Here is a 20,829-nt window from a genome sequence, read left to right on the forward strand (position 1 = left end):
GCTGCTATTCATGCTATTGGGTTTCACTTTGTGGGAAATCATGTCTTGCAAACCCTGCCAGAGTTGTTGTACATCCGATGTCACCTTCAACCTCCTTCAAAATTGTCTCTTTGCCCTTGAAATACACCCCTCCCCCATAATTTTTCTGGTGCACACCTGGGTCACCAGCCTTGAATGCCACAGATCTAGCCTTCAGCAGATGATGTACCTCCTGGTTCATCCATGGCTTTTGGTTTGGGAATGTACAGCAAGCCTTTGCAAGCGCACTCTCATCCACACAGATTTTAATGAAGTCAGTAGCAACTGCAGCATATTCATCCAGATTCGAAGAAGAACCCCTGAATACAGTCCAGTCCACTGATTCAAAGCAGTCCTGTAAGCACTCCTGTGCTTCCCTTGTCCAAACCTCCTTGGTCCTCACTACAGGTACTGCAGTCTTCAATCTCTGCCTATAGTCAGGGAGCAAAAGTACAGCTGGGTGATCAGACTTCCCAAAGTGAGGGCTTGGAAAAGCACAGTAGGCATTATTGATGGTGGTGTAACAATGGTCCAATGTGTTGTTTCCTCTGGTTTTGCAGGTGATCTGTTGACGGTAATTGCTTAGTGATTTTTATCAGACTGGCCTGGTTAAAATTCCCCAAAACAATGGTGAAGGCGTTAGGGAGTGCTGTTTCGCGCATGTTGATCCCATTGCTCAGATCATCTAAAGCCTGATTGACATTGGCCTGAGGTGGAATGTATACCACTACCAAAATGATCACGGAAATCTCCCGTGGTAGGTAAAATGGATGGCAATTAACTGAGATATTCCAGGTCTGGTGAGCAGAATTAGGACAGCACTGATATACTTGTGCACCAGGAAGAATTGATCATGAGACTTATTCCTCCACCTCTGCTTTTGAGAGACTACAGATCTATCCTGATGGTGTATAGTAAATCCGTCGATCTGAATCGCTGCATCTGGTACAGTAAGGGTTAACGAGGATTCCATGAAACAAAGGACACATGTGATCCTAATGTCCCTCTGATGTCCCTCACATCTCCTTTAAAATATCTTCTGGTATTAAACAGTTTACCCCTTGGAAAAAGATGCTGTCTGTCTACTCTATCTATACCCCTCATAATATTATAAGCTTCCATCAGATCTCCCCTCAGCCTCCGCTGCTCCAGTGAAAACAACCCAAATTTATCCAATCTCTCATTATAGTGCATGCCCCGAAGGCAAATGCAATGTTAGCATTCATTTTGAGAGGACTAGAATATAAAAGTAAGATGTAATGCTGAGACATTATAAGGTTCTTAAAGAGGTAGCTGAAGTGATTGTGGAGGCATCAGTAGTGATCTTTCAAAAATCACTATGGTCTGGAGGCAGAAAAATTGCAAATGTAACTCCACTCTTCAAAGAAGGGAGGGAGGCAAAAAGAAATTATTAGCCAATTAGCCTGATCTCAGTGGTTGGGAAGATGTTGAGACTTCAGGGTACTTGGAGGCACATGACAAAATAACTCAAAGTCAGCGTGGTTGCCTTAAGGAGAATTCTTGGAGGAAGTAACAGTCAGGATAGATAAAGGAGAGTCAGTGGATGTTATTTCCTTGGATTTTTGGAAAGCATTTGACAAGATTCCACACACAAGGCAGCTAAACAAGATAAGATCCCACTGTATTGCAGGAAAGATACCAGCACGGATGGAAGGTTGGTTGACTGGCAGGAGCAAAGAGTGGGAATAAGGGGTGCCTTTTCTCGTTGGCTGCCAGTGACTAGTGGTGTTGGGATCACTTTTCACATTATACTGTATGTTAACCATTTGGATGACAGAAATAATGGCTTTGTGGACAATACAAAGATAGGTGGAGGGGCAGGTACTGTTGAAGAAGGATGTACTTAGGTTAGGACAATGGGTAAAGAAGTAGCAAATGGAGTATAATGTATGGGAGAATATGGTCATGCATTTGGTAAAATGAATAAAGGCATAAACTACTTTCTATCAGGGATAAAGTTCAGAGATCATATGTGCATAAGTACTTGGGAGTCCTTGTGCAGGAGTCCCTAAAGGTTAGCTTGAAGGTTGAGTTGGTGGTGAGGAAGGAAAATGCAATATTAGTGTTCATTTTAGTAGGACTAGGATATAAAAACAAGAATGTAATACTCTGGCTTTAAAAGGCACTTGGAGTATTGTGAGCAGTTTTTGGCCCCCTTATATAAGAAAGGAAGTGCTGGCATCGGAGACAGTCTGGAAAGATTCATGATAAAGGTCCTGGGAATGAAAGGATTCACATATAGAGAGAGTTTAATGACTCTGGGTCTGTATTCACTGGAGTTTCATAAAAATGAGGGAAGATCTCAGTGAACCTTATCAAATATTGAAAGGTCTAGATAGAGTGGATGTTTCATAAAGTGGGTGAGTATAGGACCAGAGGGCACAGCCTCAAAATGGGATGGTGAATCTATGGAATTCATTGCCACAGATGGCTGTGGAGGGCAAGTGATTGTGTATACTTAACCTGCTAGGCGGCTGGCGTTTAAGGTAGTAATGAAGGTCCTCCATCTCTGGAAGTGTTCAGGGCTTCCTTCATCATATCAGTAGCTCGGTTCTCACTACTCTTGGTTATACAAGTTCTGGGGGGAGACTCAGAATACCATCACAGTTAGATGTAGAAGGATTCTTCATTGCTGTTTCCGAACAGTTTTGTTTTACCAGTCAGTGTTGTTAGTCCTGAGGTGAACCCCCTGAACCAAGAGGACCAGAGAACTTAGTCTGGCCTCTACCTTTTTCCTGTTTGGCATGGGTGACCCTACCAAGAGCCAGAGCATAAAGCCCCAATTCCAGCCAACATCGCTCTCCGGGACACTGAGGCACGCAAGTCTCCAAACTCTGCAAGGTTGTGGTCCTCTTGGAGGGGAGATATTTAAAGCAAAGGTTAATAGGTTCTTGATTTGTAAGGGTGTCAAAGGTTATGGGGAGAAGGCAGGAGAATGGGTTTGAGAGGGATAACAAATCAGCCATGATGGAATGGCAGAGCAGACTTGACAGGTCAAATAGCCTAATTCTGTTCCTCTGTCTTATGGTATCAGTACACAAATTAGTGGTTATTAGTACATCAAATTAAATTGAGAATTTCTAAAAATGGGTTATTTTTCTTTCAATTCTATTCATTTTAATCTTTTGAACAGCGCACTATTTTCCATTTGTTTAGTCCTCACCAGCTCAGAGGATCTTGATAACTCATTCTTCAGCCAATACTTCCACTCTTTCCTTGATAGCTACTACTATTTTCTAATTTGAGACTCCACTGATACCCTCAATTAGCACTCAGGGTGCAATTCTCTGAATAAGACTTCTAATTAAAAGTTGTTGACAAAATATCATTGATGTAATGCGCATTCAGCAAAGTTCTAAGTTTTAAAAAAAGTATTTAAATTTTTGTTTAGTAAATATACTTTCATGCCCCAGATGAAGAGTGCAATAATGGATCATCATTCCGTAAGGTGTTACGAAGTGGGTTACTAATGTATTGTACAGCTTCATCATATCATTTACTACCCAGATGCAGTCTTCTATGCAGCACATACTTTCATGTCATAATCACTTAAACAGTAGGAAAACAGCCAGCAGCAACTTAAACTATTCACCTTTTTCTACATCTTGCTTGCCTGACAAAAAAAAAACTTCATGCCAGTAGGTTGACAAAACTGCTTTACTTTGTATATAATCCAAATTCCTGAAGCCAAAAGGTTAAAATAATTCTAATAAAACGAAATACGTCCAGTGTTTGCAACATTTTTATATCTTTACCAAATTAGGGAATGCACTAACAAACCAACTGATCCCAACAAATCTCAATACTTTACTATACGGCACCCTTATCTCCTTTTGTTTTTTAGAAGTTTAAATATTAAAGGAATTTATTTCACAATAATCTTCCACTTGAGCTAATATGCCAGTATTTCTACCTTTTTTTCCAAATCTATCAACATGTCACAAAGAAAAGAAAAATGCACATTTTTGATAAAGATTACTTTTGTCTTTGCTGTGGTTTTTTGAGCTGATGCTTTCAGACAAGCTAGAAGCATTTCTAAAACAAATCAACTTCTTTGCGAAACACCCTGGTCAACTTAGGCAACCAGTTTTAGATATCTGTTTACTGTTTCCATAGTGCTAACATTTATGTCATTTGAAAATTAATTTGAGTTTAACTGAATACAAATCTCTGTAGAGGAGCTCTATGTATTCCCATTTGATGGTTCATATAGTGGGGTCTCAGTGTAAATGCACTGTAAAACTTGGATTTCATTGTGGTCACCAACCTTGTATTAAACTGCTGCTCAAGTACTTCTTCCACTTGAGCTTATATGCCAGTATTTCTACTTTCATTTTCAAAACTATCAAAATATCTCAAAGCAAAAGAAAACTGCTGCATATATTGAAAGAGTTTACTTTTAATGACTCCAAGCACATCTACTGTCAAGAGGTCTCCCTCATAGAACTATGCTGACCATACAGGACATTTCATCCCTCCAAAGGTGCCCAAAAATATTAATATAATTTACTTAAAGTTATACTCTCTTTTAAATTCTAAAGTGCTCCTGAATGAAACAGTGAAATTATTTGGAATTGTCATAAATCTGAATGTAAAACATTATACACATTTTTATACTAATAAAGTTCAAACAGTGAGTTTGAATTCTTTACACACATGCAGAATGGAGAGAATACATTTCAAGTTTATAACTGCTATTAGTCAAATACTCAGGATTGTGAAACAATATATGCAGTCATTTCCTGGAGTTCTAATGCCATTAGGTTGTCAAGGCTGAATTATTTGAAAATGCAAACATGCTCTTTATGATAAAACATTATACATATTAGGCTTTTATTTTCATGAACCAATAATTTCCTGCATCATTTCCCAACCTTCATATTGCAAACAAATGTATTAATACAAGTTTATTTAAAATTCTCTTCAATACATCTGCCACTTTTACTTCCAAACTTTGACAATCCCATCTCTTGAAGCAGTTACAATAAAGCCCTGAGTGGTTTGGAAAGCAGCAAGATCTGTGATAATATCATGATGTCCAACTGGGAGAGATTCAGGACCTCTGCGAGGCACATCTTCTGATGATCCAACCTTCTGCTTGCTGTGAATTTCCTTTCAAAACAAAAATTGATGTTCTCATTTAATTGAAACTAAAATTCTGAAGGTCAAGTACAAATATTATTCAGAAATGTTATTTCTATAAAAGAAAAAAGTTACTCCAATTTATCTTTTAAAAAACATTAGTATTTAAGACTATAGAAAAGTGTCATAAACCAGGGTCATATTTAAGCAAAGTACACAAGTTAAAAGACAATTCCTCTATTATTTTAATTTTCTGGTATCCCAAATTTAAAATCAATTTTAAAAGATATCACTGGAAAGGCAATTTGGCAAAAATCTGTGAAAAGCCTCAAGAATCTCAAATAATCTTGGCAGTTAAAACTTAATATATGACAATGTAAGGGGGGGGTGTGGCATAGAATTTGCATTCTTACAGAATTTTTCATACCGTTAGGACTTCCAATTTTTTGCAATATACTTACAAAGGATAATCACTGTTCCAATGTAAAGATATTTGATAATCAAATTACCACAGTTAAGAAAAACAAAATTTAAAAAATGCTCAAAATCTGAAATAACAGTAAAGTATCAGGTCAATGATCAGAAACTTTTTTTTCCTCAGCATGGAATGTTGTCTGATCAGCTGAAAGTTCCTAGCATTTTGCCTTTTATTAACTGAGTCCTGCAGTCAATCTCTTCTTGATTGTGGACTAAAATTCTGGACTGATTTGAGCTCCTCTGGTTCTTGTTAAAATTCAGATCTTTTACAAACATCTGATGGAGCACATTAAACTTAGCTATTATATTCATTCAAGAAGTGGCATATGGGAGAGACTCTTGGTTACTTCCAATTAAACCAAGGAAAATATAGAAAATAAAAATAAAAGCTGGAAGTAATAAATCTGTCATGAACCAAAAAGTTTGTTCAGCTTGTCAGAAAGGAATATCTTCTTCAAGAGATGTGTTACAATTCTTAATGGAATTTTAATTAGGTTTATTTCTTCTCTGCTTTTTCATCAGATGAAGGGTTTCAACCATAGATGTTAACTGTTTATTCCCTCCACAGATGCCACCTTTCTCACAAAGTTCTTCCAGAATCTAGTGCACTGCTTTGAAATGACCTAGTGGTCAAAATCACAATCCTAGAAAACTTATTTTATTGGTTCTCCCCGCATCATGCCTCAATTTTGTGTTATGCTAACTTCAGCTGAGGTATCTAAGGATTTCCAGTTTTCCAATAATCACTTTATAGTATATGTTTAAAAGCATATTATGGAATGTTCACAGCACATCTGTGAAGGGTGTTATTATCTTTTCCCTGCTGTCATTCCTTCATCCAAATGTTTTGAAATGCTCTTCATATTCACTTTGTTTTGGCTAAGAGGAGTCTTGAAATCAAATTGAAAGCTGATTGATTTCTGTTTCTTTGGAGGTTTCCTGACCTTAAGTATTCCCAACATTTTCAGCTTCATTAAAAAAAAGCCATCTTGACTAATGTACACATCAGAGCTTGCTCTAAAGTTGTGTTTAGAAGCAGTTAATTGAGGTTAAGAATTAACTAGATATTGGCTTTTTATGTCACAAACAATTAACATCCAGCACAAAAACTACCTTTGCACACTTCAACAGAAGTTAAAGAACTTTGGATGTTTACAAAGCCTACCTGCACAACTTCAGTTCCTTCAATTATCTTTCTATAGTATGAAACAGATGGACAATGCAGAGCATCATTTGCACCTCCTACTACAATATATGATCTCTCAGGATATGCCAAATCCCAGAACCTGCATGAAAAGAAGTACAATTAAATTAACAATTAACATTAGTTGCAGCTGTTTTAGTGGCTAGAGTGGAACTGTAACAAAACTGATCATTTTCAGGATGAGTTATTTTAGAAAGAACTCAAATGTTTTAATTAACTCAATAGAAAAGAGTCTAGAGTCCATGGAAAGAAATGAAAGATGCATATCCATAGTGCCATCTGCAACTTCAGAATACCTCAGTGTTCTGTAGCCAATGAAGTATAATTAGTTACATGATAATGGACACAATGTTGTGATAACAATATTTTAATATTGGTTGAGGGATTATTTAATGTTGACTAGTATATTACTCTTCATCAAAATAATACCATTGCAATCTTTATCCCTGAAGGGCCAGACTGGGACTCAGTTTAACACCCCTTATGACAGATAGCCTCTGAAAATGCAGTACCCCTATTGTACTCAAGTCTCTAGAAACTTAAAATCAGAAGCTACTGAGGTATTCTATCCAGTTAGCCTGCCTTTATGAGGCAATACAGAAAGCACTAGATTACATTTCAGATACAGAAGACAAAAATCTGCTATGCATCATGCTTATCAGCAACCTCTGTCGGAAGCATGCGTGTTCATTAGTGAACTGATTAGACTGGAACACGTCCTCCTTTTTCAAAGGAAAGGACTTCCCTTCCTCCACCATCAACACTGCCCTCAAACACACCTCTTCCATTGTACGCACATCTGCTCTCACCTCATCCTCCCACCACTCTACCAGGGATGTGGTTCTTCTTGTACTCACCCACCACCCCATCAGTCTCCACTCGCAGCACATAACTCTCCGTAACTTCCACCATCCCCAACAGGATCCCACCACTTTCTGCTGTCTGCAGGGATTGCTCCCTAGGCGACTCCCTTGTTCATTTAGCACTCCCCGCTGATCTCCCTCCTGGCACTTATCCTTGACTTTCCACCACTTTGCTTCACCCCTCCCCCCGCCCGGTTTCACCTATCACCTTCTGTTTCTCTCTCTCCTCCCCACACTTTTTAAATCTACTCCTCATCTTTTTTTCTTCCAGTCTCGAAACATCGACAGTACTCTTTTCCATAGATACTGCCTGGCCTGCAGAGTTCCTTCAGCATTTTGTGTGCGTTGCTTAGATTTCCAGCATCCGCAGATTTTCTCTTGTTTGAGATAGAAACTTGTGCTGTTCTGTTGGGAAAGTCTGTGACCACCCAAGACTTGACACTGGAATAGCACTCACATCAGTTAAAAAGGTAAACAATGATGTATATAAAAATATATTGCTAATTAAAACAAATCAAAATAATTTTCACCACACCCAAAGTTTAGACAAAGAGATCCTATTGATGTTTGACAGCCATCAAAGTGATGGGAATCGTACTCTGGAGAGAAGTCAACGCTTCCAGCGGCGGAAATGCTCTGAGTGGAAAGTCAAAAAATATTTGCCAGAATTGCACAATGTGCAAATTGGTTTGGTTTGGCAGATGGCTGAAAATTCCCCGACTATATGTACAATTTTAAATGTTCTATCAGCAACTTGGCTAAAATGCTATGATTCAAGGGTTCAAAAGGTTCATTCATCATCAAAGTATACAACTATGAACTTGTTCTTCTCCAGACAGACAGCCATAAAGCCAAGAAAGAAAAGAATGGCAGCACAATCGTCAATCCCTAAATTTCCCCACCCCACACAAAAAACAAGAAACAAAAATGGAACAGGAATATCAACCCATATATCCTCCTTCCCCACACAAAAAAAAATTGACCAAAAAACACAGAATATAAACAAACTGTAAGATTGAAAAAAGTCTATTGTCCGTAGTCCAAGTCCAATCCAAATTGCTTAAAACCTCGGATACAGTGGCAGGCCACACAGCCTTCCTTCTCCAGGAGCAGAGTGATCCCACCAGCGATCAAAAGGCAAGCAGCCGGCGCTCACCTTCCACATTTGCCTCGATGTTTCAATCTCCCTCGTCGCTTTGATCAGCAAACAATAGAAGGTTTAATCGGCTCTCTCTCACACAACGTCCCTCGCCACATGGTTCATGCTCGCGGCCTCTGCCTCCCAGTATCTTATTGGAGACTGCAGAGTGCTGGATCACCCAAATGATCTCTAAACTGCAATTCACAGGCTCCAACAGTTCGGGAACCAAATTTCAGATGAAAAACAGACATTAAAAAAACATAAAAGGAGTGAAATAAATAGTTCTGTGGTCTATCCAGAAGATGTCGACTGTGGCCGCGCTGTATGCAGGTGCCATCTTGACCGGAAGTATAGCTTTATGTAATGATTGTATGATTATACCTTCAAATTCTGCATAGCTCCTTACTGAAAGTACTGAAATTGTTCATTTTCACTCTTGGCCTGTTTCTGGCATCTTCAAGCCTGAATGCTTGAAATAGCAATGAGCAAAAAAAAAATCGGAATGGGCTTACTGCTTATTTCTAGCCAACTACCAGTGACAAAGATCACTGCTTTTTGAAAACAAACATATATAGCGGACGCTATTTAAAAATTGTTTGCTCTAAGCGAGGTGTAGCGTCTGATGGCCATACAAGCACGCACAACTTATGCTAGTTAAAATCTGCTCAAAAAGTCTCTTGCTTGAAATAAGCAGCATAGTGTCCCAAATAAACAAAGTAAATCCTGGCTATTTTCTTGATTTTTTTTTTGCTTTTTAAGACTTGTATCAAATAATCGGCTGCCCTGATTAACCAATGGCCCAATTAAATGGAATCGCCTGTATATGACCATTTGGAAAACAAGAGAAGAAAGTTAAAGGCAGATGAGAAAAATGTGGACTGCAGGTGTAAATTAAGAGGCAGTAATGCAATCAAAGTAACAGCAGGACTATTATTGCTTATTATCATCAAGATGATTTGGAGAATCTCCTTAAATTGACTACAAACAATACATTTCTTCATACAATATTTACAAAATTTCAAATGCTAGCTACTTTGAAGTGGAATCCATGGGGAAATAGAGATCATTAATAAAGTAGATAAAAAGCTTTACAATTTATAAAACAAGGCAGTGAACTGGAATGCACATATACAGTACCCTTGAAATCTTGCCCCTTCAACCTCTGTCAACATAGTTCAAATTCTTACAATCAGGTTCCAAGCAGCATAAACTTATACCGAGTGTTGATCAGACTATTGCAGTTGGGATTCCTCTAGATAGGTAGACTGGTAAGTAGTGAGTTTTACCCTGCATTTAACTAATCCTATGAATAAACTTGAAAATAGCTTTATCAAATACCAAGACAAAAGTTAGAAGACTGTTCCATTTCCAAAATGGTGGAATCTTCATTAAAAGCATAACATATGTCACACACTCTAAATCTTTCAAAAATTCTATCAAGCAAACTGATATCACCAATAAAATCTGGTCTCACTCCATCCTCCCGTCACCCCACTAGGAATAGGGTTCCCCTGGTCCTCATCTACCACCCGACCAGCCTCCGGGTCCAACATATTATTCTCCGTAACTTCCGCCACCTCCAACGGGATCCCACCACTAAGCACATCTTTCCCTTGCCCCCCTCTCTCTGCTTTCCACAGGGATCGCTCCCTACGCGACTCCCTTGTCCATTCGTCCCCCCCATCCCTCCCCACTGATCTCCCTCCTGGCACTTATCCTTGTAAGCGGAACAAGTGCTACACATGCCCTTACACTTCCTCCCTCACCACCATTCAGGGCCCCAGACAGTCCTTCCAGGTGAGGCGATACTTCACCTGTGAGTCGGCTGGGGTGATATACTGCGTCCAGTGCTCCCAATGTGGCCTTCTATATATTGGTGAGACCTGATGCAGACTGGGAGATCGTTTTGCTGAACACCTACGCTCTGTCCGCCAGAGAAAGCAGGATCTCCCAGTGACCACACATTTTAATTCCACATCCCATTCCCATTCTGATGTCTATCCACGGCCTTCTCTACTGTAAAGATGAAGCCACACTCAGGTTGGAGGAACAACACCTTATATTCCGTCTGGGTAGCCTCCAACCTGATGGCATGAACACTGACTTCTGAAACTTCCGCTAATGCCCCACCTCCCCCTCATACCGCATCCGTTATTTGTTTATATACACATTCTTTCTCTCTCTCTCTCTCTCCTTTTTCTCCCTCTGTCCCTCTGACTATACCCCTTGCCCATCCTCTGGGTTCCCCCCCCCCCACCTTTTCCTTCTCCCTGGGCCTCCTGTCCCATGATCCTCTCATATCCCTTTTGCCAATCACCTGTCCAGCTCTTGGCTCCATCCCTCCCCCTCCTGTCTTCTTCTATCATTTTGGATCTCCCTCTCCCCCTCCCACTTTCAAATCTCTTACTAGCTCTTCTTTCAGTTTGTCCTGACGAAGGGTCTCGGCCTGAAACGTTGACTGTACCTCTTCCTAGAGATGCTGCCTGGCCTGCTGCGTTCACCAGCAACTTTGACGTGTGTCACCAATACAAAATAAAAGGTTTTGCTCACTCTATAGTATTCCCAGTTAGGAAAACAAAAAAAACTTCATAGTAGTTTTAAATTACAAGACCAAAAATGATTATAACCTTTATTTTATGCATTTTGGAAATCAGATTTAATACCAAAAATACTGCTTCAGATACTACCAAATAATGCTCTTCAAGTATGAGGAGCTTTTGATGTCTCTGGGGCTGTGGTCACTGAAGTTTGAAAGAATGAGGGGAGATATCTTTGAAACATACCAAATATTAAAAGGCCTAGTTAAGAGTGGACATGGAGAGGGTGTATCTTGTAGTGTGGGGGGGGGGGAATCTATAACACCAGAGGGGGGCACAGCCTCAGAATACAAGGACCTCTTTTAGAACAGAGATTAGGGAACTTCTTTAGCTAGAGGCTGGTGAATCTGTGGAATTCACTGCCACAGATCGCTGTGGAGGCCAAATCGTTGGGTATATTTAAAGTGGAGGTTGACAGGCTCTTGATTAGTAAGGGTGTTGGAGGTTACAGGAAGACGACAAGAGAATGGGGTTGAGAAGGAAAAATCAGACATGATCAAATGGCAGAACAGACTCAGTGGCCTGAATGACCTAATTCTTATGGTCTTAAAAATTTACAAAAGTACAATACCTTATTCTCATGTCTGATCCAGCTGTTAGCAACAGAGGATTTCCATCTGCTGGGCTGCAGTAGATTCCATGAACACTATGTGCTGAAGGCTAAAATGAAATGTAATCAATTAGACTTTGAACTTGCTTTGCTTACCAACAAAAAGGGACAGTTTATTTTTACAAGATTGTAATGATGTACCTTGTGGCGAAGGCCAAAATGCTCCTAGTTGAAAAATCCCAAGATGAGATCTTTCTTAAGTGTGCAAAAAATAGGGTTAAAAGCAAGCCTACTTGTTCCACCTAGCTAGTTACTCACTGAAAATAATTGGCTCATACTGCCTCTTCTCTGCCTGTTAACAAATTCCCTATCCATGCTAATATATTATTCCCAATCCATGCTAATATATTATTCCCAGCTAATGATCTCTCACTTGCATACAATCTCCTGAGGGACCTTATGGAATGTTTTTTTAAAAATTCTGAATACAATACTTCTGCTGGTTCTCCTTTAAGTTATCTTTTCCCGAGGCATCCACCCAGGGCTCTCTGCTTTCAGTGGATGATAAACTTCCATAAAACCATGCTGATCTTTGCTTTATGATATTGAAGTTTTTTAGTGTATTATTACCATTTGTGTAATAATGGTGTTAACCACTTTCCAGACAAATGCTGTCTTCTCTATCTTCTTAGTAATGCAAAAGTGCATTAATCTACTGTACTGTAGTTGCAACGGATTTTGAACTCAGTCTTCTGACTCAGAAGCAAAGGTGCTACTAACCCCCCCCATGGATAACAAAGAATCCTAAGCACTGAAGATCTAGCTTCAAACCTGCATTTCAGAGAGAGGTGGAGCACTGCTGGCCCATAGAGTGAATCGCCGGTCCCCTGTTTCCATGTCCCACATTGAAACTTCATTATTTCCTTGCACAGCTGAAGGGAAATGTCAAAACAAATATTCGGAATGTATGTTGGCCACTATAAGGAATTGCAAATATTTGCTTGAAATTTTGCAAATAGTGAATTAATTAAAGAGAAAAACACACCTTCAAAGTAAAGTTTAATCATTTCTTTTTTAACTATGGTTAACTATTAGATCACTGAATAATAAATGCCTGACAGATTTTAATTTGCAAAGCAAGAAAACAATAGTAGTGCTGTCATTTTTGATGAGGTAGCACTGTGTATTTAATACATGAGCTCTAAAGATTGCACCATTTTTCACCCTATTAAGTATACCAGCATCTATCTTGTTCGTATGACATGCTGGCCTGTTGTGGGAACCCATTACGGCGGAGTTAGAGATGTGAGACGGATGAGAAGAAAGGATTATCCTTGCAATTCTACTGTCTATATGCAAGTAATATCTTACATTACATACTGCACATGTCTTAATAACTGATTCAAACTCTATTAACATTTATTTTGGAAAATTCCTCAACTAGGCAGAATGAGATTTTAGAGGGATCTCTTCAAGATCCTTGGCCTCTTTTAATCTTTGTTATCTCCTTCAGCCTAATAACCTTCAGGATCATAGAATTGTCTAGGCAAAATCAGCAACAACATCCATGTTGACAGTGCTAATCGCATTTCTCTGCATTAGTTCAGTATTGCTCCGTCGTTCATATCCAAATACCTGCCCAAATGCCTTTAAGTAAGCTCCTTCATCCAAGTAAGCACCATTCTTGATGTGACATACTCACCCCTCAGATCTCCTTTACACTTCTCACCTTAATTAGGTGCCCTTTGGACTCCCCTGCCCTGAGAGAAAGACCATCTATCCAATCCATGTCTCTCAAATTTATAAATCTCTGCAAGGACAGACTTCTATGTCCTACATTCTCGTGAAAATCAAAAATAAATACAGCATATACAATCTTTCCTACTAACTGCAGCTCCCCATTCCTGGCAATGTCTTGGTAAATCTCTTCTGCACTTTCTATGACCAGATCTGTACACAAAATTTCAAGCTCCCCCATTTCTGTGCATACCCAGATTTGATCTCACCCCACTGATGGGTTTACAGCCAACCATCTAAGCTCTAGAATTTTCTACTTCCTTGCCACGTCAAGATCTTTCTTTTCACTATAAGCTTCCACAACTTATGACACTCCCACACAAAAATGAATTCCCATGTCAATAAATTCAAAAGCTCAATGTACATGCATGCATTCATTCCTATCAATGACAGAAATAACTCCCACTCTGTCTCCACTTTTAGCAATTGTTCTTTCTTAGCAGTCTTGCGCACTTTTAGTGCGAATCATTTCAATACTGTGAAGGTATGGTTACCATAATCGAGTGATTTCTGTGTATCTTCCAGCTTCTAGACAAAAATCAACTCATGGATGTTTGTGAAAACGGTATCTCTTTGTTACCTTGGAATGGTTTGTACTACAAATACTTCTTTCACCGGCTATTTTTATCTGCTTTAGTACATTTGTATTGCTCGGCACCAATTTTATTTTGCTTTACAATGTTTTTATAGAATCTTTGGATATTACTATTGCATTAAATATGTTGCAATAAATGGAAAATATTGCAATACAGCTCTATACGAGGAGATGGTGTCATTTTTTAAATGAACATTAGGAAATGGGGACAGGAAGGGCAGTCTTGATGTGGTCACCTAATGATAATTCTACATATATTGTAGAACATAGTGCAACACAGCACAGGAACAGGCTGACTATGATGCCAATTTAAACTGCACATTGTTATATGTTTTGCATCGCTCAATTCCCAAGTGTCTGTCCAAAAGCCTCTTTAACATTGCTATCACATCTATTTCCATCACATCCTCTGGTAGCACATTTCAGGTACCTACCTCTCTGCGTTAAAAAAGGCTTGCTTTGTACACCTCCTTCAAACTTTCTCCCTCAGTTGAGCCTCAAGTTCCTACGAGTGAACATCACCAATAACTCGCCCCAGTACAACCACACAGCTATCAAGGTCAAGAAAGCTCACCAACGTCTCTACTCGCTCATGAGGCAAAAGAAATTTGGCATGTCCCCATTGACCTTCACCATTTTTTTTAATCAATGCCTACATTAATGTGCTGTTGTGTGATCTGTGCGAACCATATGCAAGATGTGTTTTTCACCGTGCCTTGGAACACATGACAATAAAAAAATCGATTTACCAATTAATTTATCATTTTGCCTTCGTGTTTGACACTTCAACCTGGGATAAAGGTTTCTGACAATTCTAACTTATTTATGGCTCTCCATTTTTTGAAGGATAATCCGCAAAATAGAATACCAGGGCACTGAGGCCACAAACAATAAATCAGAAGTAATCTGAATGAAGTATTGAATTTACCTGCAATGACCCAGGATTGACAGAGGGGGTGCATTAGTAGCTGTCGGATGCGAGCCCTTGCTGGATGCCAATGGCTTGAAATGGGAAGCTGAAATCTCATATCCCAACAAGCCATAGTTCCATTACTTGTCCCTTTATATACAAAAAAATCCAACTTGAAATATAAATATAGCAAATGCCACATGGAGCTCCTAGAAACTATCACTCACTGCAAATACAACATCTCTGATGTGTTGACTCTATAATAAGACAAGTTAGTTTTAGCTGTAAAGATTACAACTTTATATTATAACTACATTTTGCTAATAGATAATATTTTGTTTAATGAAAATCTATGGATAAGTGTGCAACAAAGGGAATAGATACCTGATAAATAGACCTAGGAATTCATACATACCTATACACAGCCAGCATTGATGTATATCCACAGCAAAGGAAGTGATGAGTCCAAGTCTCAAATCATGCTTTAATGTCCAGGCATTTGTTGATGACCTCAGGTCCCAGCCAATTAATGAACCATTTACTGTTGCATATGCTAAGATAGACTGGGCTCCTGCATTAAAATGATGAATGTCTACTACGCAGCCATCCTTCTTCTGGTCCAAAGTTCTTGAGGAAGCAAAGAAAGGTCTATTTATTTGAATATGAACATTATTTATTAATTACTTGTCATTAATGCTATATAAACAAATACCCTGCTAATACCTAACAAGACATGATGCAAACAAGAAACCGCTTTTCTGACCAGAATCTGTTTATTGACTGCACACATTCCATAAAATGGAAAAGATTAGCACAGCAATAACTATGTCAGCACAAATTCAAACTATAGGTGCAAGTTAACAATTATATCCGGTCAGATGAAATATCACTTAATATTTTCAATTAGAACAGCTTTAAATTTACTGTACAACTTGATTTCTGATAATTATACTAGGCTACTATTGCTGTTCCTATTAATACAATTATAAGATAAGGCAGATTTATATTCATATCAATATAATTGATATTTAGCAAATTTAAAATAAAGAAATTGATTTGAGATTATATACTGGTAATGACAAACGACTGTTCTATTTCTAGTATTTGTAAATAATCAAGTACAAAAGTAAGAATCCAAATACATTCTCATGTCAAAATTGATCTACATTCTTATCTAGCTTGCAGCTCCAATTGTGAAGGAAGCTTCTTTAATATTAAATTCAATGTACATAATTACTAATGCCACATGCAAACTTTACAGAATTAATACAAGAAAAAAAATACATGTTAGCAACAAGAACATCACCCAGCGTAGTTAGCTGCAGTAAGGTTAACAGAGTTATAGGAAATAACTAGGGGAGGATGGTATCAGTAAATGCTAACATTGCTTTCTCATTAAACTGCTCCATATTCAAGCTGTTTAAAAACAAAGGCCATTTGTTCTGTTGGACAGCAGAAAGCACAATGGTCTTAATCTGCAACCATCATATGATAGGAAACAGCAAAGAATTAAACACTGAAGACTCTGCAGATGCTGGAAATCTGAGCAACACACACACACACAAACAAAATGCAGCAGAGACTCAGCAAGTCAGGCAGCATCTATAGAGGGGACCAAACAGTCGATATTTCAGGCCAAGTCCCTTCATCAGGGCTGGATAGAGGGAGAATGCCAGAATAAGGTAGGGGGAGGGAAAGGAGTACACACTGGCAGGTGATAGGAGAAACCAGGTGAGGGGGGAGGGAATGTGGGCAAGGATAGATGAAGGAAGAACCTGGGAGGTGATAGCTGGAAGATGTAAAGAGCCGAAGAAGGAATATGATATAAGACCATAAGACATAGGAGCAGAACTAGGCCATCTGGCCCATTGAGTCTGCTCTGCCATTCAACTATGGCTGATCCTTTTTTTCCTCTATCTCCTCCTCAACCTCAGGTCCCGGCCTTCTCCCCGTAACCTTTGATACTATGTTCAATCAAGAACCTATAAATCTCTGCCTCAAAGACACCCAACGACCTAGCCTCCTCAGTTGCATGTGGCAACAACTTCCACAAATTCACCATCTTTTGGCTAAAGAAATTTCTCTGCATGTTTTGAAAGGGCACCCCTCTATCCTGTGGGTATGCTCCCTTGTCCTCGACTCTCCCACCATGGGAAACATCCTTTCCACATCTACCTTGTCTAGGCCTTTCAACATCCAAAAGATCTCAATGAGATTTCCTCTCATCCTTCTGAATTCAAACGAGTAAAGACCCAAAGCCATCAAATGTCCCTCGTATGATAACCCCCTTCATTCCTGGAATCATCCTTGTGAACCTCCCCTGGAACCTCTCCAATGCTAGCACCTATTTTCTAAGATGAGGGGCCCAAAACTGTTCACAATACTCAAGGTGAGGCGTCACCAGTGCTTTATAAAACCTCAGCATCACATTCTTGTTCTTGTATTCTAGACCTTGTAAAATGAATGCTAACATGGCATTTGCCTTCCTCGCCACCGACTCAACTTGCAAGTTAACCTTCAGGGTGTTCTGCACAAGGACTCCCAAGTCCCTCTGCATCTCAGGTTCCTAGATTTTCTCCCCATTTAGAAAATAGTCCGCACATTTATTTCTACTACCAAAGTGCATGACCATGCATTTGCCAACATGGTGTTTCATTTGCCACTTTTTTGCCCATTCTCCTAATCTGTTTAAGTCCTTCTGCATCCTGTTCCCTCAACACTACCTGCTCCTCCACCAATCTTTGCATCATCTGCAAACTTGGCAACAAAGCCATCTATTCCATCATCTAAATCATTTATATACAGCCACAAAAGAAGTGGTCCCAACACCAACCCCTGCAGAGCACCACTAATCACTGGCAGCCAACCAGAAAAGGATCCTTTTATTCCCACTCGCTGCCAATGCTCTAACCATGTTAGTAACTTTCCTGTAATACCATGGGCTCTTAACTTGGTAAGCAGCCTCATGTGTGGCACCTTGTCAAAGGCCTTCTGAAAGTCCAAATATACAACATCTACTGCATCCCCTTAATCTATCCTACTTGTAATCTCCTCAAAGAATTCCAACAGGTTTGTCAGACAGGATTTTCCCTGAAGGAAACCATGGTGTCTTTGCATTATCTTGCCCTGTGTCACTAAGTACTCTATTACCTCATCAACATCTTCGCAACCACTGAGGTCGGGCTAACTGGTCTATAATTTCCTTTCTGCTGCTTTCCTCCTTTCTTAAAGAGTGGAGTAACACTTGCAATTTTCCAGTCCTCTTGCATAATGCCAGAGTCCAATAATTTTTGAAAGATCATTTCTAATGCCACCACAATCTCTAAGAACTTCCTTAGAACCTTAGGGTGCAATTCCTCTGGTCTGAGTGACTTATGTAGCTTTAGGCCTTTGAGTTTTTTGAGCACCTTCTCTCCTGTAACAGTAACTGCACCCACTTCTCTTTCTTCATACACTACAACATCAGACATACTGCTAGTGTCTTCCACAGCGAAGACTGACACAAAATACTCATTTACTTCATCAGTCATCTCCTTGTGCTCCATTATTATTTTTCCTGCTTCATTTTCTAGCAGTCCTTTATCCACTCTCATTTCTCTTATTTTTTTTTAAACAGACTTGAAAAAACTTTTACTATCCACTCTGATATTATTTGCTAGCTTGCTTTCATATTTCATCTTTTCCCTTCTAATGATTTTTTTTAGTTGTTCTCTATAGGTTTTTTAAAAACTTTCCAATCCTTTATCTTCCCACTAATTTTTGCTTTGTTGTATGCCCTTTCTTTTGCTTTTACAATAGCTTTAACTTCCCTTGTCAGCCACGGTTGTACTATTTTACCATTTGTATATTTCCTCATTTTTGGAATACACATGTCCTGCACCTTCCTCATTTTTCCCAGAAATGCACACCATTGCTGCATGCTGACATCCCTGCCAACAGCTTCTTCCAATTTACTTTGGCCAACTCCTCTCTCATACCACTGTAATTTTCCTTACTCCACTGAAATATGCTACATTAGGCTTTACTTTCTAACTATCAAATTTCAAGTTGAACACAATCATATTGTGATCACTGCCGCCTAAGGGCTCTTTTACCTTAAGCTCTCTAATCGCCGTCAGTTCATTACATAACACCCAATCTAGTATAGCTGATTCCCTAGTAGGCTCAACAACAAACTGCTCTAAAAAGCTATCTCTTAAGCATTCAACAAACTCACTCTCTTGAGATCCATTACCAACTTGATTTTCCCAATTATCCTGCATGACTAACATAACATTGTCCTTTTGACTCACCTTTCCTATTTCCTGCTGCAACCTATAGTCTACCTCCCTGCCACTGTTGGGAGGCCTGTATATAACTGCCATCAACGCCTTTTTACCCTTGCAGTTTCTTAACTCAACCCATAAGGATTCAACATCTTTCGTTCCTATGTCACATCTTTCTACTGATTTGATGTCATTCTTTACCAGCAGAGCCACACCACCCCCTCTGCCTACCTTCCTATCCTTCCGATATAATGTGCAACCTTGGACATTCAGCTCCCAACTACAATCAGTAGTTTGCTTTAGCCGCGATTCAGTGATGGCCACAACATCATACCTGACAATCTGTAATATTGCAACAATTTCTTTAACTACGAGCATTTTGATACAACACCTTGAGTACCATATTTGCTATCCTTTCTGACTCTGCATCCCTAATGATTTGATACTCAGTCTATTGGCTGCAACTAAGTTTCATCACCTGCCTGGCCTTCCTGACAATCTGACTACACGCTATCTTTACTTTTTTACCATCCATCCTTTCCTGAGTCCCTTCACTCTGGTTCCCACCCCCCTACCTAGTTAGTTTAAACCCTCCCCAACAGCCCTAACAAACCTACCTGCAAGAATATTGGTCCCCCTCGGGTTCAGATGCAACCCGTCACTTTTGAACAGGTCATACCTCCCCCAGTCATCCAAGAACCTGAAGCCCTGCACCAGCTTCTCAGCCACACAATGATCTGCCAAGGGATCAGTGGACCTGGGAAGAAAGAAGGAAGAGGGGCACCAGAGGGATGTGATAGGTAAGTGATGCAAACAGAAGTGAGAGAGGAACCAAAATGGAGAATGGGAGGAGGGGGAGGAAGTACCGTAAGTTAGAGAAATGGACGTTTATGCAACCAGGTTGGAGGCTACCCACATTGAATATGAGGTGTTGCTCCTCCAACCTGAGCAAAGAACTGACAATTTCCCTTCAATAAGCATTACAGGGCCATATATATTGTAATATTGGGCAATGTACAGGACTAATGCTAAAGCCTAATAATAGCCATAATTGAAAGCCCTTGAAAATTTTGTATTAACTGCAACATCCTCAAGTATAACTAAGAATCCAATTCCATCTGCTTTTCTTTAAATATAGCTGTGCCTATGCTAAGTAATATATCTTTCCACCCTATTTTATTGCAGAAGGAAAGTCAGCTCTTCCATATGTTGCAAGCAAAAAAAATGCACATATACCAATGGAATAAATATAAATGATAGATATCAACAATGCTAAAATCAATACTTAAATATCCATATTAAACATGTA

The 20,829-nt window shown here is 39.3% G+C and overlaps 1 protein-coding gene across 3 annotated transcripts in view; it reads right to left on the reverse strand.

The window, feature by feature from the left end:
• Positions 1–4,420: 4,420 nt before the first annotated feature.
• The window catches only part of pik3r4 (phosphoinositide-3-kinase, regulatory subunit 4), a 54,228-nt gene continuing 37,819 nt past the window's right edge, over positions 4,421–20,829 (reverse strand). For 2 of the 3 annotated variants that reach the window (XM_072283510.1, XM_072283509.1), the window contains 6 exons: positions 15,671–15,882; positions 15,274–15,405; positions 12,785–12,885; positions 11,975–12,063; positions 6,764–6,884; positions 4,421–5,151 (listed from right to left, as the gene is read on the reverse strand). In XM_072283510.1, the coding sequence (XP_072139611.1) occupies positions 4,981–5,151; positions 6,764–6,884; positions 11,975–12,063; positions 12,785–12,885; positions 15,274–15,405; positions 15,671–15,882 (826 nt within the window). In that variant the 3' untranslated portion in view covers positions 4,421–4,980. Of the gene's footprint in view, positions 5,152–6,763; positions 6,885–11,974; positions 12,064–12,784; positions 12,886–15,273; positions 15,406–15,670; positions 15,904–20,829 lie in introns of all 3 variants that reach the window. The other variant, XM_072283508.1, reaches the window with a different exon arrangement.

This window comes from Mobula birostris, chromosome 19 (genome assembly GCF_030028105.1).
Source record: "Mobula birostris isolate sMobBir1 chromosome 19, sMobBir1.hap1, whole genome shotgun sequence".
NCBI classification, from domain to species: domain Eukaryota; kingdom Metazoa; phylum Chordata; class Chondrichthyes; order Myliobatiformes; family Myliobatidae; genus Mobula; species Mobula birostris.